This window comes from Salmo salar, chromosome ssa15 (genome assembly GCF_905237065.1).
Source record: "Salmo salar chromosome ssa15, Ssal_v3.1, whole genome shotgun sequence".
NCBI lineage: Eukaryota > Metazoa > Chordata > Actinopteri > Salmoniformes > Salmonidae > Salmo > Salmo salar.
The window spans coordinates 48,968,486-48,990,173 of record NC_059456.1 but is presented as its reverse complement, the minus strand read 5'-3'; the positions used below and the strand labels follow the sequence as shown (position 1 = coordinate 48,990,173).

Here is a 21,688-nt window from a genome sequence, read left to right as displayed (position 1 = left end):
CAGGAAGCTTGGCCCCGGTGATGTACTGGGCCGTACGCACTACCCTATGTAGTGCCTTGTGGTCGGAGGCCAAATAGTTGCCATACTACAGTCCCACTGTAGCTCAGTTGGTAGAGCATGGCGCTTGCAACGCCAGGGTTGTGGGTTCAATTCCCATGGGGGGCCAGTATTTAAAAAAAAAAATGTAATAAAAATGTATGCACTCTACTGTAAGTCGCTCTGAATAAGAGCGTCTGCTAAAATGACCCAAAAAAAATTACCAGGCAGTGATGCAACCTGTCAGGATTCTCTCGATTGTGCAGCTGTAAAACCTTTTGAGGATCTGAGGACCCATGCCAAATCTTTTCAGTCTCCTGTGACATCAATAAGGGATCATCGCTTTCACTTGGTCAGTCAATGTCATGGAAAGAGCATGTGTTCCTAATGTTTTGTACACTCAGTGTAGGCTAGTCTGTCTATGAGCAGTGTCCAGGAGGAAATCCGCCCAGTTGTGTATATGAGAGGTTCTGTGTCTGGCTTTCACCTGTGTTCCTGACACCGAGTACCACTTCTATAAAACATTGACAGACCTGCCTGGCTGGTACTCCCATCAGTCTCCCCTTGAGCAAACTCTGAGCCCTTACCTTCACCTCAGAGAAGCCAGCTAGAAAGACACCGGCATTGCAATAGATCTATGACCAATCCTTCTTTTGTACACACAGGAACTGCTGAGGTTAATACAACACTGACTTCAGTCTGGTAGGTTGGTGAAGTGTTTTATTTTAATATACAGTATTGTACATGGTATTTTGAGAACATTCTAATTAACAACAAGGGGAATGTTAAAGACACCAAGTCACAAACACAGACAAACACACATACTGTGAGCAGACATGCACACACAAATTCAAAACACACACACACACACACACAGGGCTCTACAGTTTTTACAAGGAGCACATGTGGTCCTGAGCTGAAAAATGTAGGAGCACATTGACAAATATTAAAGAGGCAATCCGCAGTTGAAATGATAACAAAAGGCTTGTTTCTGTAAAAGGTTGCGGGATGGGGCTGGAGAAATGTAACCACACTCAAACGCATAGATAGAGCTATGGATGCAAGGACTGACAATCCATGATATCAATATTTCCGTTTTTTGTTTTGAGGCTATACAGTCTTTGTTTACATTTACTTTGGGGAAAAACAAGCTTTTATTTTGTCTGCTAAGCTCATGGGGCATTTATAAGTTATACTCTTCAAGAATCAATGGGTTTACATTATTAATTTATAAGTATAAAAAAATGGATGTATTAACTGCAGATTGCCCCTTTTAATGAGAATTGCCAGCAATTAAAAAATACAGGGTTTACCACCAGTAAAATAGATTTTTAAGATTGAGATATAGCCTACATTTATGGAATGGCGTTTGTTTTTTTGCATGTAAAAACCCCCACATCAAATAACACTATTTGACTGGTCAAATAAGCTTTTAATATGACATGTCAAATAATACAATTCTATTGTAGAATTCTGTGTGCTGAATTTGCAAGTGTAAGCCAAGAGCCACCATTATGATCACAGCCAAAGTTGTACAATACTGCGTTGGTAATAAGGAATTATTTTTTTCGATCGAATGGGAAAACGTCTGTGTGAGCATTTGGAATTAGAGCAGGATCAAATGAGCAGGATCAAAAATGTTTGCAAATATCTTTGATACAGATGTTATCACCAACTTCTGGGGTAACTAGCTAGCTTTAGCGGTGTACAAGATCTTCAGTTTCTTGGCAATTTCTCGCATGGAATAGCCTTTATTTCTCAGAACAAGAATAGACTAATGAGTTTCTGAAGAAAGTTCTTTGTTTCTGGCCATTTTGAGCCTGTAATCGAACCCACAAATGCTGATGCTCCAGATACTCAACTAGTCTAAAGGCCAGTTTTATTGCTTCTTTAATCAGAACAACAGTTTTCAGGTGTGCTAACATAATTGCAAAAGGGTTTTCTAATGCTCAATTAGCCTTTAAAAATGATAAACTTGGATTAGCTAACACAATTTGCCATTGGAACACAGGAGTGATGGTTGCTGATAATGGGCCTCTGTACGCCTATGTAGATATTTCATTAGAAATCACCCATTGCCAGCTACAATTGTCATTTACAACATTAACAATGTCTACACTGTATTTCTGATCAATTTGATGTCATTTTAAATGGACAAAAAAAAATGTGCTTTTCTTTTTTTCTATTTAACGCGTTTTTCTTAACTTCTTAAAGCATTGTTGGTTAAGGGCTTGTAAGTAAGCATTTCACTGTAAGGTCTACACCTGTTGTATTTGGCGCATGTGACAAATAACATTTGATTTTATTTTTGAAGGTGAACCGCCAATTCCACTGTTGTGGCTAAACCTTATTGTGGCTAGCTTCACATAGGTGGGTCCAACCACCATTAATCAAATAAGAACTGTCTTGTAAATTAGGAGTATTTTAGATGACACCACCTAGTTAGATAGTTAGCTAGTTAACTATAGCTACTGAAACAGATGTCATTTTGCTATGTTTTTGGGGAAGAACATTGTTTGCATCCCTCAGCTAGCTAGCTTTTTTATGTCCAGCAGTGATTGTGTAATCAATGTGTAATAACTACGTAAAACATTACTGAACGTGTTAAATTATGTGACGTGCAGTCATATTCAGGTCCTGATTGGTCAACAAGCCTATTTGAGGTGTCAAATTGTGTTAGCGTTACTTGACACGTCAAATAGCGTTATTTTTTTGTTACTTTTTTGACACACAAGACCCAAACAGCGTTCCATATACATTGGATCTATATGAATCCTCATCTCCTAAAAAAACGATTTTCCTTTCTTTCTGTGCCACCATGATTGCATACTACGGAGGCTGCGGAGAAATCATTACAACAATTATTACCTGGGTGATGTGTTTTCTATGGGCACTGGTATTCCCAAATTAAAATTCCTGGTAGCACAGCAAAATATTTAGGAGCATATGCCCCGAAAATGGTAGCACTGTAGAGCCCTGACACACACACACACACACACACACACACACACACACACACACACACACACACACACACACACACACACACACACAGTCAAAGACACTTCAGGTGGCCAACGCCAGCAGGATTGGCTTGTGTCAGGTTGTAGTTGAATCCTGTCCTCACTCTGATCGGCTGGAGGCCCGGGTCTGTGCCTTGATGCAACACTTCCTGGTTATCATCATTTCCTAGAAAACACACAAAACAGGGCCCTTAACATGTAATAGATCTGGGTCCCACCGAAACAACAGAAGCGAGGTATTACATTACCAGTGTATATGGATTTCCATATTACTGGTCCATCTGAGTTTTATTCTGAATGACAAATACCCCCTCATCACGAGTTCTCTCGGCAACAGCCTGGGGCTTGAGGAAATTGCCGGTCATTGGTTTGTTTCAATAGGTTACCATATGGGTAGGGAGTCAGGGACCAATGTGAGCTCGTGTGAGGTAAACATTTACAGAAAACGTTGATCCAAAACAGACTATGTAAAACAAAACCTGGCCCAAAGAAAAATAGGGGATTGATTACTTAGATACCTATGGACGTCATCGGGGGTATTTTTATAACATTTCTTTGTTTTGCCATAATCCTTATCCATTCCTCAAGGGGAGAGGAGCTGGGTTCAGAAAGCACAGGGTGGCTACAGACCATGACAAACAGCTGTACGTCTGTTTGACTGCGTGAAGTGAAATGGGCCCAACTGATCAAATACAAATTTAAGTTGTCAAAGTGTACTGTATGCAGTTTAGACAGGTGAGGAGTAATTGTGGAGCTAGGCGAACTTTCCTTTTCATTCCTTATCCATGGTGTTTCTGTTAGGTATAATTATGGTGTTTCTGGTAGGCAGGGTTGGGTAGGTTACTTTCTAAATGTAATCTGTTAGTTACCTGTCCAAAGTTGTAATCAGTAACATAATTTGGGGATTACCCAAACTCAGTAACATAATCTGATTACTTTTCCCTTAAAAGGCATAAGAAGAAGACAAAAAGGACCCATCAAACGCATTTGGTATGTTATCATAGTGGTCTCTGACTGGTCCGACTCGCTCCAATGGAACAAATTTAAACTTGAGCCTTTTTTCAATACCGAATTGATTGGAATTGAGAAAACAGAAAGATGTCAATTTATTAATATCCTTTCTGATTTTAAAAGTAATCCAAGAAGTAATCTGATTACAAAAACACAAAAAATCTGCTAACATAACTGATTAGTTTGTTAAAAAAATAATAATAATCTGATTACATGTAATCAGTTTCTCCCTAACCCTGCTACTTCTGAGGAGCTAGGAGGAGGTTCAAAAGGTGATAAACACCTGAATGTTTAGACTAGGCGTGGTTACAATGATGAAGGAGAGCGATTATTTTGTTGCAACTCACCGCAAATTTTTCTCAAATCTACTGTATCTAACCTACTAACGAAGACGCCATGTCTTCAGATGCCAACACCCTACACAACCAGTGTACTGCCACCACAATGCCGCCCCGATTCAGCCGGCCCACATTTAGCTTTTGATAACGATAAAAACTGTCTTCTTTAATCTCAAAAGATGATCTTGCTCCAGAAAAGGGCAGAAATCATAATCACAGGCGATTGTCCTGAGAACAAAAGGCCTTTTGGGACAAGTCAATCCTAAAGGGAAGCAGCAGGACTGAGGACAATGAGGAGCCCGGGAGATTATTCTGAACACTGCCTGGACCAAACCCAGCCGTTCCCCACCTGTTTCTGTTTCAATCACAGACATCCCTAGACACCAGGAAGTAAGGAGCAGTGAATCACTACTGTATCCATGGGAAATCCTGGTTTATAAATTATTGCTCTACTGTATGTCTGCTGATCGCTTTGTCTAATATAGCTACATCCATTGCTATAACTGTGAGATGGTCCACTTACAGTATGGGTCGTACAAGGCCCCTGGAGAATGCCCTCAGGAGCCGCCCCGATTCGGATCCTGATTACATTTAGAAAGTAACATGATCACCGACAACAATGAGACAGCCTATAGGGAGGAGGTCAGAGACCTGGCAGTGTGGTGCCAGGACAACAACCTCTCCCTCAACGTGAGTAAGACAAAGGAGCTGATCGTGGACTACAGGAAAAGGAGGGCCGAACACACCCCCATTCACATTGACAGGGCTGTAGTAGAGCGGATCAAGAGTTTCAAGTTCCTTGGTGTCCACATCACCAACAAACTATCATGGTCCAAACACACCAAGACAGTCATGAAAAGGGCACAACAACACCTTTTCCCCCTAAGGAGACTGAAAAGACTTGGCATGGGTCCCCAGATCCTCAAACAGATTTACAGCTGCAACTGCTCCATCCAGATCCTATATACTAAGCGGTGTCAGAGGAAGGCCCAAAAAATTGTCAAAGACTCCAGTCACACAAGTCATAGACTATTCTCTCTACTGCCGCACGGCAAGCGGTACCGGAGCTCAAAGTTTAGATCCAAAAGGCTCCTTAACAACTTCTACCCCCAAGCCATAAGACTGCTGAACAATTAATCAAATGGCCACCCGGACGATTTACATTGACCCTTCTTGTTGCTACTACTCACTGTTTATTATCTATGCATAGTCACTTTACCCCTACCTACATGTACAAATGACCCCGACTAACCTGTACCCCTGCACATTGATTCGGTACCGTGTTACTTTTTACTATAGTTTATTTAGTAAATATTTTCTTAACTATTACTTGAACTGCATTGTTGGGTAAGGGCTTGTAAGTAAGCACTTCACGGTAAGGTCTACACCTGTTGTATTCGGCGCATGTGACAAATAAAATTTGATGACGCAAGAAACATACAGAACATTAAACAACTCCCTCACACAGCCACACTGTTGAGTGGAAACCGTTGAGATGTGGGGGAAGTGGAGTAGACTGGTCTATGAGGATGGAGTGAAAAGTCTAGGAGGAGGGGGCACTTGATAAGAAGAAGATAGAGGGGAACACATGAGTGTCATTCCAGTTTCCAGAGGAAATTTATTGACTTTGTCCAACACAGAGGCCGGTTGCACCAGTTGGTCGTAAGTGGGTTGCAACTCTAGGTCTGACGTAAAATGAGCTCTACGTCGAACCAACAAATTGGACCTGTTGCACCACCTGGGCATAAGCCCTTCTATGAGCTACACCTGGGCGCGGTGGTGTAAAGTACTTAAGTAAAAATACTTTAAAGTACACATTTTTGGGTTATCTGTCCTTACTTTTTATATTTTCGACTACTTTTACTTCACTACATTCCTTAAGAAAATATTGCACTTTTTACTCCATACATTTTAATGACACCCAAAAGTATTCGTTACATTTTGAATGCTTAGCAGGACAGGAAAATAGTCCAATTCACGCACTTATCAACCAAGCATCCCTGGTCATCCCTACTGCCTCTGATCTGGCGGACTCACTAAACTCACATGCTTAGTCTGTAAACGAATACTAGCCTTCCCTGTGGCTCAGTTGGTATAGCAGTTGGTAGAGCATGGTGTTTGCAACGCAAGCATGGTGTGTGCAACGCAAGGGTTGTGGGTTCGATTCCCATGGGGGGCCAGTACAACAAAAAAAGAATGCATGAAATGTATGCATTCACTACTGTAAGTCGCTCTGGATAAGAGCGTCTGCTAAATGACTAAAATGTAAATGTAAAAGATGTGTGCCCGTGGCTTTCCGTTAATTTAAAAAACAAGAAAATGGTGCCATCAGTTTTGCTTAATATAAGAAATTTGAAATTATTTATACTTTTACTTTTGATACTTGAGTATATTTTAAACCAAATACTTTTACTCAAGTAGGACTTTACTGAGTGACTTTTACTTGAGACATTTTCTATTAAGGTATCTTTACATTTACCCAAGTATGACAGTTGGATACTTTTTCCACCACTGCCTGGGCGTAGCTTCTACGCTTAGTAGGGAGCAGGCATAGGGTGTTCAATTGGGACCATCTTCTTTCATGATATGCACTGAAAATAATAGTGATCTATACATTTCAAAACAATGTGAGTCTCGTGTTCAGATTTCATAACCTCTGGGGTCTTTTCGAATTGCCTATGCACGAGTCAATAATACACTTGATTTATGCTACATGGCATGCTAAATCTGTCTGATCAGATATTAGCAAACAAATAGATGAGCTGCCACCTCCAATTATTTGCCCAGACAGATCAAATAACCAAATATACAAACAGAGATTCAGTGAAACAAAATCGCATTGATTGTTAGACAAGTCAAGGGCTTTTAGTCGGCATATAGCCCCTATAGGCTTACGCGAGTGAAAAGCAAAATAATCAACCTGTTATACTATGCTAGCGTAGGCTACATAGCTAGCTAACATGCACTTTTAGAAGAGCAAACAAAACAAAAAATTCAAATCATGAACACTCACCTCAATGAGTTTCCATGACATCAATGTCACATGCCCCTTTATTTCAGTCCCCAGAATCTGACCTCTTGACCTTCCAAGACTATCATACAGCACGCTGCTATGCCCTCCCTGAGACAAATACACACGTAGCCGAAAGATAAGCAAACAATAAATACAGACCAAACTAGTCTGGCGGTCCCCACATGCCTGGTAAACGTTCTTCTCTAAACAGCCATCCGTGTTTCAGGCCTCCATTTTTCTACCTAGACTTTCAAACAATGGTTGGGTTGTACCAAAGCAGAAGTGAATGCTGGGGGGCGATGAGGAGGAAATGGTTCACTCCAGCAGTGAGATAAACTTCATGTGAATTTTATCTATCTCTCTCTCTCTCTCTCTCTCTCTCTCTCATTACAATCACAGACCGAGGCAGCTCAAATTCATTTTTACGGCATTTTAAAGTAACTGTACAATGAAAAGTTCACATTCTGTTAATTCATCCCCAAATATTATTATTGACTCATCCTATTTGTGGCCAAAGCACTTCAAAAACCCCACTTCAAACTTGTATCTAAAAAGGTTTTTATTGCTATTTACTCATCAAGGATGATGTCATCCTCCTTAGGAGGATGAGCTGGCCAATCAGCAGTCTATTCACAAGAATATTTGTAATGACCGGTATACGCCCACACCCTTCCAACACAGAAAAGCTGCTTTTTAACATATGTAATTAATCCTTTTTTAAAAGAAAACAATTTCCCTCATATTATAATGAATTATAGATCAGATTTCATAGAAATCTGGAAACACTGGATAGTTCTTTTAACACAACCACACTCAAACAGGCCCGGAGATGAGTCAAGATAGTTATGGAGGATTTGCTTATGACGGACTTTTTCCCCCTTCCAAAAAGAAGCAAAACAAGACAAAATGGGTCAGTCGTAGTGAGGCACCAGAGAGAATAACAACTCGGATGGAGGAGGACAGATCCTCTCTTCTCCTCTACAGGGCATTGTGGGAAGCAGAGATGACATATTAGAAGGAAAGTGGAATTCAAGAAAAATGAGATGGTGTGTGTCGGAGGGAGCTGAGCGATAGAAAGCGCTCTGCAGGCAGGGGTCCAGGTCAGCGATAGGGGATGGGGAACAGAACAGGAGCTCTGCATCTGTCTGTCAGAGGGGGCTCCTGTATCCACCCCTCCACCTTTAATTTATGGCCCCTCAGACGGAGACAGTCGGGATCAGGGAAGGAGATAAAGGGGAGTCTTGAAATGAACACCTTGGTAAAACCTGCCGCTGTATAAAGTAACGCAGGGCGGGGGGGGCTCTCCTGCTGGAGCTGAACCAAGTCCATCTCCACCCCAGCAGCCTCGCCAAGCTCTCTATTGGCCAGTCTCTGGTAACAACATGGGGCCTATAGGAGCCTAGGGCTATACTGTAGCAGGGTGTTAGCCCTAGGCACACACACACACAGAGAGGGGAACTAACAACACTCCCACCACCATCCTCCAAGCCTCTCTGGTTCTCTGCTGTACTGAGCACTCCGCCTGTTTGAAGTCTTACATAATAGTTTGTAAATAGCCCCTTCTTTCTCTCAGTTTCACAGGCCCGGGCCCAAGACAAACCTCACCAATAATCAAATCAAACTGCTAAATTACAGAGGGGCTATTACCACTCGGCACGCAGTTCAACTTCTCAGCGCAGAGATCCAGCCAGTCATGGGACCTTGACCCTTGTGGAGCTCCAGAACTGCAGCAAGAGAGCAGCTGATTGCTAATAATGAGTCAGTGTGCATGGAGCTTGTATCCCAGGCAGCTAGAGACTCTTCTGGGCCGTGCGGTTGTGTTTTTCCCCCCTCCCCGGTACTCCCCTACCCCACTCCTCCCACCCTCTACCCCTTAGGCCCGCTGGAAACATTGAGTCAGCCAAGCCAAGGCCCCTTTTGTTTCATGTTTATCTATGTGCCTCTAATGGGAGGCATTGGACCACGCTGGGTTACAGAAGAACATTGCAGCTCCGCTCGGCTATGCTGCTGCCGTCTGTCTGGGCTACTAATAAGAACACCTGGGTTCAAGTACTATTCAGAAATCTTTTAAATATGTTGATTGTTTGCACTAGCCTGCAAGAGTGCCAGGTGGGTGAGGTTTGTACGTTAACTACTTTTCTATTGGTTCCATTGAGACAGGCAAGTTCAATCAAGCGCAGATAAAGAATTGAAAAGGATTTCAAATAGTATTTGAACCCAGGTCTGCTGCTAATAAACTCTTCGCTCCTCCTCAGCCCGAATTAAATAGGCCATCTTTAGAAAACATCTCTCCCTTCCGATGTCATGTTGAATCGGTTGTTGTGTTGTAGCTCATGGAGCAGCAGGGAGAAGAACAAAAGGGCCCATAATATAACGTGGCCTGGCTTTAGTGTACGAGGGCTGAGTTGATGCTCTCTCTGTGTGCCAGGCCAACGTAACGCTTAGGGTATAGTCATTAGTCACTGTGAAACAGAACAGGGCTGGCTCATCTGATTCAAATTAGAGCTCATCGAATAGGAGCCAGAATGAAACTAGGATGATTCATAAATGCTCCATTTCCACTGAGTTTGGTTGTGTGTGAGTGTAGGACCAGAAGTCCTCACAAGGATAGTAAAACAAAGAAAAGTAGGGACATTTTGCCAGCCCCCCCATAAGGAAAACGGCTATTTTAGCCTTAGGGGTTACAATTAGGGTTAGGTTTAGGGGTTAAGGTTAGGTTAAGGAAAATAAGGTTTTGAAATGGAATCAATTGTTTGGTCCCCACAAGGACAATAAAATAAGTGTGTGTGTGTGTAAGTGTGTGTTTGCTAACCCCCAAACACGGTGCCTAAATATGGAGAGAAAAAAAAAAGTGGTTGTGTAATTTCATTCAACTTATGTGTAACCTTTATTTAACTAGGCAAGTCAGTTAAGAACAAATTCTTATTTACCATGACAGCCTAGCCCGGTCGACGCTGGGCCAATCATGGCCGGATGTGATACAGCCTGGATTCGAACCAGGGACTGTAGTGACACCTCTTGCACTGACATGCAGTGCCTTAGACCTCTGTGCCATTCAGAATCCCATATACACCGAGTATAGCATACATTAGGAACACTTTCCTAATATTGAGTTGCCATCAGAACAGCCTCAATTCGTCAGGGCATGGACTGTACAAGGTGTCAAAAGTGTTCCACAGGGATGCTGGCCTATGTTGACTCCAATGCTTCCCACAGTTGTGTCAAGTTGGCTGGATGTCCTTCGGGTGGTGGACCATTCTTGATACACACGGGAAACTGTTGAGCGCGAAAACCCCAGCTGCGTTGCAGTTCTTGAAAACATACCAGTGTGCCTGGCACCTACTAACATACCCCGTTCAAAGGCAGTTAAATCTTTTTAATTGCCCATTCACCCTCTGAATGGCACATATACACAATCCATGTCTCAATGCTTAAAAATCCTTCTTTAACCGGTCTCCTCCCCTTCATCTACAGTGAATGAAGTGGATTTATCAAGTGACATCAATAACAGCTCATAGCTTTCACCTCGATTCACCAGGTCAGTCTATGCCATGGAAAGAACAGGTGTTCTTAATGTTTTGTATACTCAGTGTATAACCAAAGCATTGAAACCATCACCAATGTGGTTCTTGTTTGACAGTGAGTGAGTTTGCGCGAAAAGACGCCCACTTCAGAACTGACACATGCTTGTACTCAATGACAACATCTCATTCTGTTTTGCCCAAGGATGACAGATGACTAGATACTTACACCATTATCATGTTCATTAGGCGCCAAACAGATTTTTAAAAAAGTACTGAAACACGGCGGGACGACCTGGAATTTTCTAATAAGAAATGCTCATTTCCCCACATAAACTCTCTTGTGAAAGCACCACGATGTTATGTCCAGGTTCTGAGTCATATTTAACGGAGTAGGTGGTACATTTATTTGTCTTTTACGGCTGTGGTTATTAGTGTGTTAGTACATGTGATGCACTTGGCTGCCAGGGGAACACGCTGTCCTGGGAGGGTTGCAGCTGTGATAGAGGGTGACTCATTTTGGGGAGTGGGGTTCCAACACACACACACACACACACACACACACACACACACACACACACACATATATATAAACACACACAAGTACATACGTATCTGAGGTGTTTGTCTGGGCACAGATAGATATTGACAAAATGTCTGAACACCTGCGTATGGCATAAACCTTGAGGGGTTCACTGCTCCAGGAATGACTGAGAAGTGAACCGAAGCCATAGAGCCCAATGTGTTTAAATGCTGCTTTCTGTGTTTATAATAAAATGGTACACACACACACACACACACACACACACACACACACACACACACACACACACACACACACACACACACACACACACACACGTCTCTCCCTCTACCACACACACTTATGTCCCCATGACTATGTGGAGGGAATACTGAGCAGCAGCTGGAGATGCTTCTGAGTCTAAACTGGAGAGCAAGCTAGCTACTGATGTGTAGTGATGAAAACCACCCATTCACACACTAAGGCAGCCCAGTGTGGTCTCACATCAGAGTAACACTAAATGAACAGCATGTGAGAGGTCACACACCCAGGCTATAAAAACACTCGTACTGTAAACAGAAGTGGTCATCAACACACTGGACGTACGGACCAAAGCAGCCTATAACACCATATTGTGTGGGAGTCAGTACGTGAAACAGTACTCCCACTACAATCTTTGTTTCCCTCTCAACCCCAGGCTATAGTTATAACTATCCCTCCCCTTACTCCAACTGCAGTCTTCAATATCCCCTTTCTCTCTCCAGATTTTGACCCCGTTTCTCCTCAGTGCTCGTTTTTATGACCCCTCTATTCATGTCAGTGGAGTCTTAACTACCCTGCCCCTCTTTCTCTGTCTCTCGCTTTCTCCCTCTGGCACAGGAGATTAAAGTCCACCAGATTCCTTGCGCTGCTAGGGGGTCCGAAAAGATTCTCTTTTTCATTTCCCCTCCCTCACCTTATTTTCTCTCCCAAGATAGTCTTTCTCAATATGCAGCAGCAGCAACCTTGGGACTATTCAAACCCTTGAGAAAATGAAAAAAGAAAAGGCTTTGGAGAGAAATATGATCTTTTGAAGTGTGAGGAGGAGAGGGGAAAAACTACAGAGGGCTTAGATAGAGAAGACATGGGGGAGCGCCCAATAAAATGAGTATAGAAGTGTAGAAGTGTAACAGAACGAACGAGACGAGAGCTGAGACCGAGAGAGAGAGCAGAACAGAGATTGAGAGAGGAGGAAATAAATAAAAAAGGGGAGAGAGAGAGAAGGGGGGGGGGGGGGGCATTTCTTTATAAGACGAGGGAGAGGAGAACAAAGAGGTCTTTGTGTGGAGTGCTGAGAGAGTGAAGTGGAGCCAGGGCTTAGGGAGTGTTTAACAGTGTACACTGACTGCATTCCAGCAATGTGATTACGAGCCACTTTTAATTTATTCTCCTCCAGGAAACAGACTTAACTCTTCCCTGCCCTTCCCTAGACTTCTAGTCTTATTACATTTTCTCTTTCACTCTACTTTCTCCATAACTTTTCCCCCTTCCTCTCCAAAATGTGTCAGTTCTGCTAATATGCTCAAGATTATATTTCGTCGGACAAATACTACACAGTGTATCTAACTCCACAGCACTAACGCATTGCATTAGAATTCATGAGGGCTCAATTGCTAATGGCAACGCCATGTACAGTTTTGTAGTATTGACATTCAAGTGGAATGGAGCACATTGAGAAGGACTCGTGTGTGATTGGAATAAAGCAGAAGACAAGTTGCCATTGGCCAATAAAGTAATCTTATGAACACAGACCAAGTCTCTCTATACCAGGGATCATCAACTAGATTTAGCCATGGGCCGATATTTTCTTGAGCGGATGGTCGGGTGGCCGGGAATAGAACTACAAATAATTTGTAGACTGCAAATTGACCCCAAACAGATATATTTGACTAAAATTGAATAATTTCAAACCTTGAATACATTTCTATATGATCCCGTGTCTCTCTACTATGTGTGGAAATACTTGAGAACAGATTTCCCAAATTAAGATCGCTTGAAGCTGATTTCCTGGTGGGGTTTTTTTATGTCCAATTTGTATTTTATTTTTTAAGTTGGGGTTTGGAGGAGCGCCAGTTGGGGAACCCTGCTCTTTACATCCCACTCTATATATTTCTAGCGCGCGGCACACACACACACACACACACACACACACACACACACACACACACACACACACACACACACACACACACACACACACACACACACACACACACACACACACACACACACACACACACCCCTTGCAGTCCGGATATAGGATCTAAAAGGCATGTATACAAATCCCTTCTTATTACTCATAATCCCGCGGAGAGGACACACTGGCAACAGACTTCCTGACAGATATGTACTGCAGAACTGGAAGCAGGCAGGCAAGGGGAGGGCCATTCATCAAAACAAACACACTGCTTATGGGACAGGAGGGGAACAGGTGCTTGTCTGGCCCCTTGTGTGTGTCTGTGTGTGTGCGTGCATATACAGTATGAATGAGTGAAGAGGCGCTACTAGGCCTTAATTAAAACATCAACACACTCTCCCAGATAAAACAACATGCGTAATTAAAAGTCTGGTCATTGATCTCTGTGCCTCCTGACTGTTGACTCTGGTCTCCGCTCAGTACACAGGAGGGTTTGACTGGGATGTGTCTTAAGAGCCAGGCAGCCTGAAACGCATTCAACTATTTCATATTAACCACTTTAGCAAACGACAAAAAAATAAAATAATCATAGCCTTGTCCCAGATTGGTTTGAGCTGTTTTACGTGACATTGACCACATAGGAGTTGGAAAGACAGCACAAACAGATTTGGGACCAGGCTAAAAGAATCATGGCAAATTCAGATAGTCTTGACTGTAATTTACAGTACATAGAGAGCCTTACTAGAGACCTGGAGATCTAGGGCAGTGGTTTTCAAACCTCTCCTCGGAGACCCCCAGAATTTTCACTATTTTGTTGTAGCCCTGAGCTAACTCGCCTGGGCTTGATGATTAGTTGACAAGTTGAATCAGGTGTGCTCGCTCTGAAGTAGTTCAAATACATGGAACGTCTGGGGGTCCCAGAGGAGAGGTTTGAAAACCCCTGATCTAGGGCACTCAGTCAGTCTCCCCATTCTAGAGCCAAAAGTAGAGAAACAAAAAGAGGGGATTACAACATGAGTACCTCAAGGGAAGCATAACCAAATCTGTAGGAGGAAGTGAAAGTGTTTTCATTTCAGAGAGCGATTCATGTTAATATACTGGTTTCATATCATTTTTATTCTGTTTCTAAATGTGTCATGTTAATAGCACTACATTCAGTGTTCGTCTCTTTTAGTAGCCTGGTGACACATCTATTTGTGCTGTGTAGCCAATCCCTATGGGTTTGGCATTAACAAAGACCATGTAGGAGTTGGCTATACTGCACAAACAAGTCCGGGAACAGGCTACTCTTTTAGTGCTAATACGACCAAGGAAGTTGCTTATACTGCACAAACAGATATGGGACCAGGTTACTTTTTCAGCCTGACCATGACAATGACAATTTTGGAGTTGGCTATACTGCATAAACAGATCTGGGAACAGGTTACTCTTTTAATGCTAATGCTACGAAAAACCACTTATTGCGTGCGGAGTTCCACAGTGAGTCGGCAGAATGAGTGTGAAGTGTATAATGTGACAGAGATTAGGTGTAATGGCTGCCCCTCCCCCCTCTATGACCCCGTCACAGTTTCAGACATGATGGTGGACCACACACAGACAGAGAGGCAGAAACAGCCATAGCAGAGTAACCCACATCCCTACAAGCCCTGCGCTTGCAAGTCTCACCACACAGGGAGACAGAAAAAGAGGGTGGGAAAAGAAGAGGGGGAGAGAGAAGGCGGCAGGGAGGGAGAAATAGAGAAAGAGAGAGCAGGGGTGAATCAAACCGGCCCAACCGCCACCTCCTACCACAACTACCCCGGTACTCTCTGACTGGTGCCTTCCTTTCCATCCAGTACCCTTCTCTGGACAACTGCGCTGTCACCAGCCAGCTGTTAAGCATGAAGAGAGAGAGCGGTTGGTCGGTGGAACGGAGTGAGAGGGGAGGAGGAGGAGTGGGGGTGGTGGGCGAGGGCAAGTGAAAGTTGGCCCAAATAAAAAACCCTTCTCAAAGGGATCAAAGCGGGTGCATAGCAATTTAATTCAGAGAGGATATTGGTGTTCCCGTAGGCTTCCCCTGCTTCCTGACCCCCCTACCCTCGCTGCCCCCGCACTGAGTCTTAAGTCGCATAGCCACAGACCAAACAGGGGGACCATTATTCCCCACCCTCTGGCCTGCTTCGCTCCTGCACCTACTCCACTGTTAACTCCCGAGTCTCTGACATACAGTACCAGTCAAAAGTTTGGACACACCTACTCATTCAAGGGTTTTTCTTTATTTTTACTATTTTCTACATTGTAGAATAATAGTGAAGACATCAAAACTATGAAATAACATATGGAATCATGAAGTAAACGAAGAAATAAAAATAAAAAAAAGTGTTAAACAAATTCTTAGTAGCCACCCTTTGCCTTGACAGCTTTCACACCTGGAATGCATTTCAATTAACAGGTGTGGCTTGTTAAAAGATCATTTGTAGAATTTCTTTCCTTCTTAATGCATTTTAGCCAATCAGTTGTGTTGTGACAAGGTATAGGTGGTATACAGAAGATGGCCCTATTTGGTTAAAAAATATGGACCAATTCCATATTATGGCAAGAACAGCTCAAATAAGCAAAAGAGAAACTACAGTCTATCAATACTTTAAGACATGAAGGTCAGTCAATACGGAAAATTTAAGTAACAGACACATCTCAACATCAACTGTTTAGAGAAGACTGTGTGAATTAGGCCTCATGGTCGAATTGCTGCAAATAAGCAAGAACACCAATATGAAGAAGAGACTTGCTTGGGCCAAGAAACACGAGCAATGGACATTAGACCAGTGGAAATCTGTCTTTTGGTCTGATGAGTCCAAATTTGTGATTTTTGGTTCCAACCGCCGTGTCTTTGTGAGACGCAGAGTAGGTGAACGGATGATCTCCGCATGGGATTCCCACCGTGAAGCATGGAGGAGGTGGTGTGATGGTGCTTTGCTGGTGACACTGTCTGTGATTTATTTAATATTCAAGGCACACTTAACCAGCATGGCTACCACTGCATTCTGCAGCGATACGCCATCCCATCTGGTTTGCGCTTTGTGGGACTATCACACCTCCAGGCTGTGTAAGGGCTATTTGACCAAGAAGGAGAGTGATGGTGCTGCATCAGATGACCTGGCCTCCACTATCAGTCAACCTCAACGCAATTGAGATGGTTTGGGATGAGTTGGACCGCAGAGTGAAGGAAAAGCAGCCAACAAGTGCTCAGCATATGTGGGAACTCCTTCAAGACTGTTGGAAAAGCATTCCTCATAAAGCTGGTTGAGAGAATGCCAAGACTGTGCAAAGCTGTCATCAAGGCAAAGGGTGGCTATTTGAAGAAACTCAAATATATTTTGATTTGTTTAACACTTTTTTGGTTACTACATGATTCCATGTGTTATTTCATAGTTTTGATGTCTTCACTATTATTCTACAATGTAGAAAATAGTAAAATAAAGAAAATTAATTGAATGAGAAGGCGTGTCCAAACTTTTGACAGGTAATGTACATGGAGTGAGATTCACAGCACAAGACCTCTACTATGGGAACTAGGCTGCTGATGCTTATGGGTCAAAGTTCATAGGTCACAGGAACACAAAGCAACTCAGGTGGCCCTCAGAACCAAACTGTAATCAATGTCTCTTACAATGAAATGCAGTAGTGAGAAACAAAGAGGACATGTAGTTTAATTTGGCTCCCAGCGGAGCCCTATTGCCGTTTCATCACTACGGCCCTCAAGTAAATACATTACATAATGCCCATTGAACTGAGGAAATACTGAGAGTTCAAAAGGGGCTGCTGGTGCTATTGTGTGGCTGCATCTTTCCTGCCCTGGCGTTTAATAGCTATAGGCTCGTTTTCTCTCTGTGTGGTTAACGGTGGAATTAGGAAGTAGCTGCTGGCCGACCTGTGTACAGTATGTGGGTGTGTGTCTCGTCGGTGTACATGTGTCCCTGTGTGTATGTGCTTGTACTTGCATGTGTGTGTGTTGGCTGGGGGTCCTCCAGAGGATGTGGCCAGGGCAGGCGTGTGGTGTGGGAACGGGGCTGCGTGTCAGCTGTCAGGGCTGGAAAGGTCAGGCCGCAGGAGCAACACAGGGCAGCACTGTCTGTGTGGCAGGGCCGAGGGAGGGAGGGAGGGGGAGAGAGAGAGACAGACACAGAGAGAGAGAGAGAGAGAGAGAGAGAGAGAGAGAGAGAGAGAGAGAGAGAGAGGAGAGGATACAGAAAGACTAAATAAGAGTGGGAGAAGAGTCAGCTAGACAGAGCGTGAGTGAGTGTGTGTACATGCGTGTGTATGTGACTGTGCGTTCCTACAGGTTTGTAAAGGAGAGAACCAGAGCGAGACAGCTAATCCCAGTGAACAGCTGCTGGCGCCTCAGACACATCAGGAACAACAGCACCACTCCAGCTCTCTGACAGACAGACACCACTACTAAAGGTTAATGAATACGAATGAATAGGGGCACAATTAACCAACCCAACACCCTCCATAGGTACAGTACAGCGTGTGACTGAATGACTGACATAAAACATCAACCACAAACAACACACTGTGTTCTGGTCTCCACAGTGGGAGGCAAGACTAGGGTTGCAAAGCTAACAGTAATTTACCAAAGTTACCGGAATCTTCTGTAATTTTGGTAATTAACAGAAAAATGATTGCAATCCAGGATAACTTTGGTAATTTATACTTGAATAACTTGTGTATATATAATGTATTCATATTTACAATTCATTATGTATACGTGTCCATATTATCCATGAGTTTCTAGTGGACAAACCATATGGATCAAGAGAAAATAGTCTAATGAAAAAAGCATCTAAATCAACAATGGCATTATCTGCAACTTTTCCAACTATTGACTTTCTTCACAAATGCCACCAGTTTGACGCCAAAACATTAACAATTAAACTCAGCAAAAAAAGAAAAATGTCCTCCTACTGTCAACTGCGTTTATTTTCAGCAAACTTAACATGTGTAAATATTTGTATGAACATAAGATTCAACTACTGTGAAAAAAACTGAGCAAGTTCCACAGACATGTGACTAACAGAAATGGAATAATGTGTCCCTGAACAAAGGGGGGGGGGGGGGTCAAAATCAAAAGTAACAGTCAGTATCTGGTGTGGCCACCAGCTGCATTAACCTGTTAGGGCTAGGGGGCAGTATTGACACGGCCGGATAAAAAAAGATACCCGATTTAATCTGGTTACTACTCCTGCCCAGTAACTAGAATATGCATATAAACTGTTTGAATGGTGTCTGTGAGTATAACAGAACTCATATGGCAGGCAAAAACCTGAGAAGATTCTGAACAGGAAGTGGCCTGTCTGACAAGTTGTTGTTCATCTTGGCTCTTTTTATTGAAGACTGAGGATCTTTGCTGTAACGTGACACTTCCTACGGCTCCCATAGGCTCTCAGAGCCCGGGAAAAAGCTGAATGATATCGAGGCAGCCCCAGGCTGAAACACATTATCGCGTTTGGATAGTGGCCGGTCAGAGTACTCTGAGACTCAGGCTCGTGCACGAGGGCACGAGATGTTTTATTTTCTCTCTTTGTACGTATACACGCTTTCCCGGTCGGAATATTATCGCTTTTTTACGAGAAAAATGGCATAAAAATTGATTTTAAACAGCGGTTGACATGCTTCGAAGTACGGTAATGGAATATTCAGAATTTTTTGGTCACGAAATGCGCCATGCTCGTCACCCTTATTTACCCTTTCGGATAGTGTCTTGAACGCACGAACAAAACGCCGCTATTTGGATATAACAATGGATTATTTGGGACCAAACCAACATTTGTTATTGAAGTAGAAGTCCTGGGAGTGCATTCTGACGAAGAACAGCAAAGGTAATACAATTTTTCTTATAGTAAATCTGACTTTGGTGAGTGCTAAACTTCCTGGGTGTCTAAATAGCTAGCCCTGTGATGCCGGGCTATCTACTGAGAATATTGCAAAATGTGCTTTCACCGAAAAGCTATTTTAAAATCGGACATAGCGAGTGCATAGAGGAGTTCTGTATCTATAATTCTTAAAATAATTATGTTTTTTGTGAACGTTTATCGTGAGTAATTTAGTAAATTCACCGGCAGTGTTCGGTGGGAATGCTAGTCACATGCTAGTCACATGCTAATGTAAAAAGCTGGTTTTTGATATAAATATGAACTTGATTGAACAAAACATGCATGTATTGTATAACATAATGTCCTAGGGTTGTCATCTGATGAAGATCATCAAAGGTTAGTGCTGCATTTAGCTGTGGTTTGGGTTTATGTGACATTATATGCTAGCTTGAAAAATGGGTGTCTGATTATTTCTGGCTGGGTACTCTCCTGACATAATCTAATGTTTTGCTTTCGTTGTAAAGCCTTTTTGAAATCGGACAGTGTGGTTAGATTAACGAGAGTCTTGTCTTTAAAATGGTGTAAAATTGTCATATGTTTGAAAAATTCAAGTTTTTGCATTTTTGAGGTATTTGAATATCGCGCCATGGGATTACACTGGCTGTAGGGGTTAAGTACTGCAGTGCATCTCCTCCTCATGGACTGCACCAGATTTGCCAGTTCTTGCTGTGAGATGTTACCCCACTCTTCCACCAAGGCACCTGCAAGTTCCCTGACATTTCTGGGGGGAATGGCCCTAGCCCTCACCCTCCGATCCAACAGGTCCCAGACGTGCTCAAAGGGATTGAGATCCGGGCTCTTCGCTGGCCATGGCAGAACACTGACATTCCTTTCTTGCAGGAAATCACGCATAGAACGAGCCGTATGGCTGGTGGCATTGTCATGCTGTAGGGTCATGTCAGGATGAGCCTGCAGGAAGGGTACCACATGAGGGAGGAGGATGTCTTCCCTGTAACGCACAGCGCTGAGATTGCCTGCAATGACAACAAGCTCAGTCCGATGATGCTGTGACACACCGCCCCAGACCATGACAGACCCTCCACCTCCAAATCGATCCCGCTCCAGAGTACAACAATCATTCCTTCGACAATAAACGCGAATATCACCCCTGGTGAGACAAAACCGCGACTCGTCAGTGAAGAGCACTTTTTGCCAGTCCTGTCTGGTCCAGCGACGGTGGGTTTGTGCCCATAGGCGACATTGTTGCCAGTGATGTCTGGGGAGGACCTGCCTTACAACAGGCCTACAAGCCCTCAGTCCAGCCTCTCTCAGCCCATTGCGGACAGTCTGAGCACTGATGGAGGGATTGTGCATTCCTGGTGTAACTCAGGCAGTTGTTGTTACTATCATGTACCTGTCCCGCAGGTGTGATGTTAGGATGTACCGATCCTGTGCAGGTGTTGTTACACGTGGTCTGCCACTGCGAGGACGATCAGCTGTCCGTTTGTGTCTCCCTGTAACACCGTCTTAGGCGTCTCACAGTACGGACATTGCCATTTATTGCCCTGGCCACATCTGCAGTCCTCATGCCTCCTTGCAGCATGCCTAAGGCACGTTCACGCAGATGAGGAGGGACCCTGGGCATCTTTCTTTTGGTGTTTTTCAGAGTCAGTAGAAAGGCCCCTTTAGTGTCCTAAGTTTTCATAACTGTGACCTTAATTGCTTACCGTCTGTAAGCTGTTAGTGTCTTAACGACCGTTCCACAGGTGCATGTTCATTAATTGTTTATGGTTCATTATACAAGCATGGGAAACAGTGTTTAAACCCTTTACAATGAAGATCTGTGAAGTTACTTGGATTTTTACAAATTATCTTTTAAAAGACAAGGTCCTGAAAAGGGGATGTTTCTTTTTTTTGCTGAGTTTATATATTGACATGGTAAAATATACTGAACAAAAATATAAAATGCAACATGTAAAGTGTTGGTCCCATGTTCCTGAGCTGAAATAAAAGATCCAAGAAATGTTCCATACGCACGAAAAGCTTATTTCTCAAAATTTTGTTTACATCCCTGTTAGTGAACATTTCTCCTTTGCCAAGATAATCCAGGTGTGGCATATCAAAAAGCTGATTAAACAGCATGATCATTACACAGGTGCACCTTGTGCTGGGGACAATAAAGGGCCACTCTA

At 43.2% G+C, this 21,688-nt stretch overlaps 1 protein-coding gene across 2 annotated transcripts in view; it reads right to left on the bottom strand.

Moving 5' to 3' along the window:
• Positions 1–739: 739 nt before the first annotated feature.
• The window catches only part of rad51b (RAD51 paralog B), a 53,244-nt gene continuing 32,295 nt past the window's right edge, over positions 740–21,688 (bottom strand). The window contains exon 10 of one of the 2 annotated variants that reach the window (XM_014144964.2): positions 740–3,225. In XM_014144964.2, the coding sequence (XP_014000439.1) occupies positions 3,092–3,225 (134 nt within the window). In that variant the 3' untranslated portion in view covers positions 740–3,091. Of the gene's footprint in view, positions 3,226–17,161; positions 17,753–21,688 lie in introns of those variants that run through there. The other variant, XM_014144962.2, reaches the window with a different exon arrangement.